Below are 6,368 nucleotides of genomic sequence, written 5' to 3' on the forward strand. Positions count from 1 at the left end.
ATAGAAGCTGAATTAACTCTTGACAAAAACATGAAACTTGTAGTCCTTTGAGTTAGCTTTCCAATGAATCAAGAATCACTTGATTTGGATTTGTGTAGGCCAACAAATGACAGAAATACCCTTGACTGTTCACTACCTTGTCTCAGCTTCAACCATAGAAAATTAGCTACTGTAATTTGGCTTTTTGGCCTAGAAAACCTTCAAACTGGATTTCGATGTCTTCATAAGATTTATATATGTATCTCTTATCTTCAAAATGGCTCAAGAATCATCGCAATCCGATCATTGTAGCTCAAGTTATAGCAGAAATACGAAGATGTGTCAAAGCTGTCAACTTTCCGTTTCATCCAAATGAAGTATATTTCCAACTCCTATACAAATTATGGACAAAATGCAAGTAAAAGGTGACATGAATCTCATTTAATCACTTAAGAGCATTTTACACCAATTATAGCCAAAATGATCCATTTTCTTCCTACAATATTGCCAAAGTGACTAAAAATAATATAAAATATCATTCAAATATAGCGTAAATTAGTCACTTATCAGTCCTCCTATTCTTATAATTGAAATCACTTAACTCCTCCTAAAATTTAGGGTCCGTTTCGATGGTATTTTTTGGCATTTTTTTAAAAATTTTACTATAATTTATTGTAGTCTTTTAGGAAAATCTTGGTGTTTATCCAAAACACCTAGAGACATCATAATATTTCAAAAAAAAAAGAAAAAAGAAAAACCTTCCTTGCCATCCCACCACTTGCAATCCACCACTAGCATCCTCTGTCATCCACCATTAATATCCTATTTAATGAATTTTTTTTATATTTTTATTCAAACTTGTAGATGTTTGGATAAACTTTATATTTTAAAAATGCAAAAGTAGGCTGGCCAAACAAACCCTTAATTTAGTGCTCACAACTGTTAGTTAACTGGCCTGCCTAGTTCACTATTAGTTTGTCAAACAGGCAACACTAGCAAGTTTGTATTGCCACAATTGGCCTTGAAGTCAAAACCATTTGATCACCTATTCCATTGCCTATTATTTTTCGAAAATTTGGCCAAAAAAGACTCCAAAAAAAAAGAACATTAGATTATGACATTGCTAGAAAACTATCGAGGTTGATAAAGACCTCCAACAGAAGCTTAAGCAAGTGATTTTAATTTTCTTTGCTAGATCGTCAATTAAAAAAGGAAAGGCACAAGAGAGTACTAATTTTGATTGTCAGGCCAAGTTTGTGTTCAATCAGATGACACAAACTGTATACAGATATGAAGTAGAAATGAAATAATTCGAAAACAGAATGAGGTTAAATGTTACAAATAAATAGAGTAGGGTAGCAAAGTGGGAGAATTTGACATTTTAGGGGGTAGATTACTGTACGTACTTTAACCACTTGTGTTGGCCCAGTGGTCAAGAAAAGATTTTTAGAGTTCTCTTTGCTGTCGAATTCAGAATTCGAATTTTGACCAACAATTAAGAGTGAATAGGACGTGAGAAGGGGTGGAAGGGCAAAGGAAAATGAAACTGTGTTTTAACATTATTTATTGTCATGAAAGACTTAAAATGAACAGCTGAATCCATACAGATTAGTGTGTGCCTCCAATACAAGCGCAAGTGTTTTTATTTTTCTTTGCTAGACCTCATAAAGAATAGCTGAGTGGCAATTCCAAAGTTGTCACAAGTTTTTTTTTTCTTGTTTCCCCTCTTTGGTTACATTGACTTCGAATAATTACTAGAGTAAAGCAAATGAAAAAAGAAAAAATCACTAAAATAATTGCATTTTTGCTTTTATTCAAAATTTTGAACACTTACAACATGAAAGAATAAAAAAACAAAACTCATGAGTACAAAAGAAACGTTAATCAGACTTCATATACAATTATACCATATAGAGACTCAACAAATTTTGTGATACTGAAAACAAAACTGAATCGGATCAATCATAACCAAAATGATGTTGACTCTCTAGTTTATAGCACTGCAAACACGTCTAATGATCCCATCTTGACCTGTAAGGGGGCTTAAATCACCCATTTTAATCATTGCTGCACTAAAATCCGAAGAGAAAGTTTGAGGATTTTGGCTATATTCTGTAACAAAAGTATCAGTTGACGATCCATTGAAGAGGGTTTGGTCTGATATAAGAAGGCCTTTCTTCTGCACGAGATTCTTGTAGTAGTTGTTGTCGAATTGATTTGGTGTCACCAAATCAAGTGGTGCCAAATTGCTATTTCTGCCGGTTGGTGGGCACCGGCGACGGCGGGTGCTGGCAAAGCCTGCATCAATATCTGCTCCGTTGCTATATATCCTTTGCTGGAATGTAAAGCATTGTGCCTGGCCTACCGTATGGGCCCCTGCATTTCAATTTCGAGTCCATAATCGCTATCAGGATCAAAACTATATATATTCAATATGCATATAGAAAAATGGAAAATGTAAACTATTATTTACTTTTGTATCCTAAAAAATTATGGAATGCAATTTCCAAAGAGCTGTAATATATATATATATATATACACTCTACTTTTGGTTTCATATATCATCTTTCTTATGGTTTTTTAACTTGTGTGAAAAGACTAAAATACCCTTGATATCTAACATTTTAAAAATTTTCATATCAAAATGGTTAAACGATAAAGGGTTTTTGGTCTTTTAACCTAACAAACATAAAGGAGCAATCAATAAAACTAAAAATTTAGTTTATAAATCCTGTAATCTTTTGGAAAAATAAAATCATACGCCGTTTGGTTGCTAAGTTTTTATTTTGCATGTACAAATGATAGAAGTGGTTCGGAATGAGCATCTGGAAAATATTCTAAAAGAATATTCTACCAATTTTTGCAAATTTGATTTTGTGCACGCCCTCAAAATAAAAATCGGATTTTGCATATGGTTCCAAAAGTGAAAATGAAAAGAAACACAGTTATTACCTGATAGGGCAACCATTTCCCTCGGAGTAAAACCCTTGTTTGAAAATAGGGAAATAAGTGTATTAAGCTGGTGAAAGGGAGCAGGAAGATCACTGTCTGCTAGGGAACGACTGGCAGTGGTAGAATCTCTTCTTCCAAGCTTTACAGTCCACGAAGGACCACCCACCTGATATTTTGTCAATCGTAAGTATTAAGGGTGAAGGAAATGATGAACCACAATCTAATGTTTATTTTTTTCACAGTGTAATTATCCAATAATCTCATCTCATTTATCTTGTTCTGCTTTCTATTGTCAAATTTCCCATAAATTATGTTTTTTAAGTTGGAGAAAAACTGAAGGGTCTTCTGGTTTAATTATTTTACATGATCTTACATTCTGATTTTTAAAATCCAGCTTTTTTTTACATGTTCTCAGTTGCTTTTTTTTTTTTTTTTTGCCTAAATTTTAGATTTTTTAAGAGGGAAAAGGTTACAATTTGCATTCTACCAAAAAGTAGATTTTACCATTTCGGATTAGTTAATTTTTCGCAGAATCTGTAAACGATGGAGAACAACCGCTCATTAGCTTTTATAGCAAAACCATTATAGCTTTAGTTTCACTGTCACGAATTTTCCTGCCTTTATTTGTGCTTCTCCATGTAAAATCTTTGAGAATAAATAATTTTTAATAATGCACAGAAATCTCCATATACTGCTAAAGATTAAAGTGAATAATCCACTCTTATGCATGTTATTTTGGTTTCCTTTTGTGTTCTAAGACTTCACAAATGGTTAAATACTTAAATTTTTACTTACAGCAGCGGATGAATCTCTTGCAGCAACTGCAAGAATATCTGCACAAGAAACAACTCCCGGGCATATTTTCTCCACTGCGGTCTTAGCATCCTCTATAACATTGAAACCTCTCGCAGAATCGTTATTCGCCTTTGATGTCTTCTCACTTTGAATTGTAGGGGTCTCATCAAGCAAAACTGATCCATCACAACCCTGTAAAAGAGCAGAACCAAATTTGATTAAGCACACACAACCAGAGCTAGCAATGATTAACTATAAGGATTAGATCTAGTTATCCTTTAATATAATTTGAATTTGAGTAGACCAATTTTGTTTTTAGATTCTTCATAATGCTTTTATTCTGCCTTAGACCTGGTCAAGTATACAATACTTATTGTGCAGTATGCACCATGTGTAAGAGGGCTTCCACCTTTCTGAACAATTAAAGACGTACCCATGCCCATGTAAACATTGGCGGCCACCGAAAACAGTACAAGTTGAATAGTGGAGTATACAAGCTTTAGAAGGTTTTGGGTGCAAATCAGTAACAACAAAATAGACTTGTTTCAAATTTTGAGAGGTGAGAAAACAAAAATTATTGTATTTATCATTATTCAAGCGTGCCCATCATGTCGTCCTCATCATGTGTGAATAAGAAATGCTGGCATTCGGATCCGTCCTAAAAAATTCGACCCAAAGGAAAGAGAACTTTAAAGTGCCTGGGCGGATCTGAATTCCAACAGTGCCCTATGAGTAGCTAGGCAGCATTATGAAGCGTACAAGTTGAAATGGACTTACAAGATTAGATAAAGGATGAAATTTATTTTTAGTGCATGAAATGTATTGCTTGCACTAACAAACCCAAACCTAAACTCACCAAGCAAGTTAAGTTGATGTATGTGTAAACTGTACTACATGAAAATGTTGTGTAACTTAAATCATTTTTTGAGAAATAACCGTAAACTATCAAATATGTTTAGTTATGGACTAACCTGCACGAAGCAATCATGGAAATGGAGGCGAATCAACGACGCGGCCATCCTCCGTTCACACGATATCGCTGACCGGACAGTGGAACGGATTGTAGTGAGAGCATTAGGGCAAGTATAATCATAAAATGTAGGTGAAAGTTGTGCTTTACAACCAAAGCTCGAAAGAAGAAGCAGTAGAGATAGTGCAGAAATTGCACCAAAAAATTTGTTCACAGCCATCACCATTTTCAAGAATCTTGAAGAAAATTACACCTTGCAAAATTTTTAAGAGAAGAGGAAAAAGTGTTTTTCTTTTTTTCTTTTCCAAGTATGGATGATTCATAGAGCTTAGAGACTCACACAATTTATATAGTTGCATTATGGCTCTGTGTAGTGTGGAAATGTAACGCATTGATACATCACAGCGTAACATGTAAGAAGCTGACTTGTTCCTTTTGGTATTGAAGATTCTTCAACGCAAGGCTTCTCACTTTTCAACGCACGGCTTTATATAGGACCAATTCTCTTATTGTATCAGAGATGGATTGATAGATTAATTTGAAGTCAACTGTAAGAAATGAAGTAGGTATTGCCGAGATTTCCATGTAAGGCATTAATATATCACAGCGTAACGATTATGTATGTTTGTGAATGTCGTTTTAGCAGTTAGAATCAATTTTTTTGGTACGCACACGGCATTGAAGTGTATAGATAATTCTTGATTTTACAAGTCGTACAGACATTAAAGTTCCATAAGTATGCTTTACAATTTAAAGAGATTGTGAAGTCTTAGAATAGAAATGGGTGAGAGAATGTTGGTTCTAGCAGTTGAGAAAATGTTTGTGAATGTCGTTTTAGCAGTTGATTGTACTCTATGCCAGTTTAAGAAATGTTGGTTCTGCAAGTCTTATAAAAATTAAGAAATGTTGCACAGTTTAAATAGATTTTTAAGGCTCGCAGAATAAATGGGTGACAGACTTGAGCTCTGTTGAATTATAATCATTTAGATAGAGACTCGTACCAAATCCTACATAGGATGACTTTGTCAAAAAAACAAAAAGAAGAAGAAGATTATATCTTTGAGAAATTAAATCCAAACACTATTTAACTATATTGGGGCTGGATTTGATTTGATTAAGATTCGATCCATTCACATGCCTACATGCATTCACGCTAACCACGCAGCAGGCCGTCAGAGTAGTGAAATTCAAGTCAAAGAATTGCCAAAACAATTGACATTAACATGAATTGGGAGGAATTCCTAGGTTCTGATAAAACGTTCAAATTCATGTTGCGAAGAAATTCCTAGGTTCTGATGAGACGTTCAACTTCAAGCAAAATAGCACCAAATAATGGTCTAACTTAATTTCCAGTTTATCCAATTAGCCTTTTACAAGCAAATTCCATTCTTAAATTTCTCTGGCGGCCTGTATGCTAAAAATTTCATAAATTTCAAAACGGAAGTGTTAATGAAACTCCACTATTTTGTTAATATCACTCTTGATATTTTGATCATGTGAATTACACCCAAAAAAAAAATCGTTCATTGATTTTACATGTTGCACCCTTTTTTTTTTTTTTGGAAAAAATTGTAATTAAAATGAAAAGCAGAAGCATTTTATTCGTTCCACATGAGCAAATGACAAAAACATTAACAAATAAGAAAGCGGTATTAACATTTCGCTTTTTATG

At 33.9% G+C, this 6,368-nt stretch overlaps 1 protein-coding gene across 1 annotated transcript; it reads right to left on the minus strand.

Annotated features, from left to right (window-relative positions):
• Positions 1-1,966: 1,966 nt before the first annotated feature.
• LOC113754293 (lignin-forming anionic peroxidase-like) lies at positions 1,967-4,916 on the minus strand. The gene is made up of 4 exons (XM_027298673.1): positions 4,698-4,916; positions 3,727-3,918; positions 2,932-3,097; positions 1,967-2,355 (listed from the first exon to the last, which is right to left on the minus strand). Exons 1-4 carry the CDS (start codon positions 4,914-4,916, stop codon positions 1,967-1,969), a joined length of 966 nt encoding a protein of 321 aa, XP_027154474.1.
• Between the last annotated feature and the right edge of the window lie 1,452 nt (positions 4,917-6,368).

Source organism: Coffea eugenioides, chromosome 11, assembly GCF_003713205.1.
Source record: "Coffea eugenioides isolate CCC68of chromosome 11, Ceug_1.0, whole genome shotgun sequence".
Taxonomy (NCBI): Eukaryota; Viridiplantae; Streptophyta; class Magnoliopsida; order Gentianales; family Rubiaceae; genus Coffea; species Coffea eugenioides.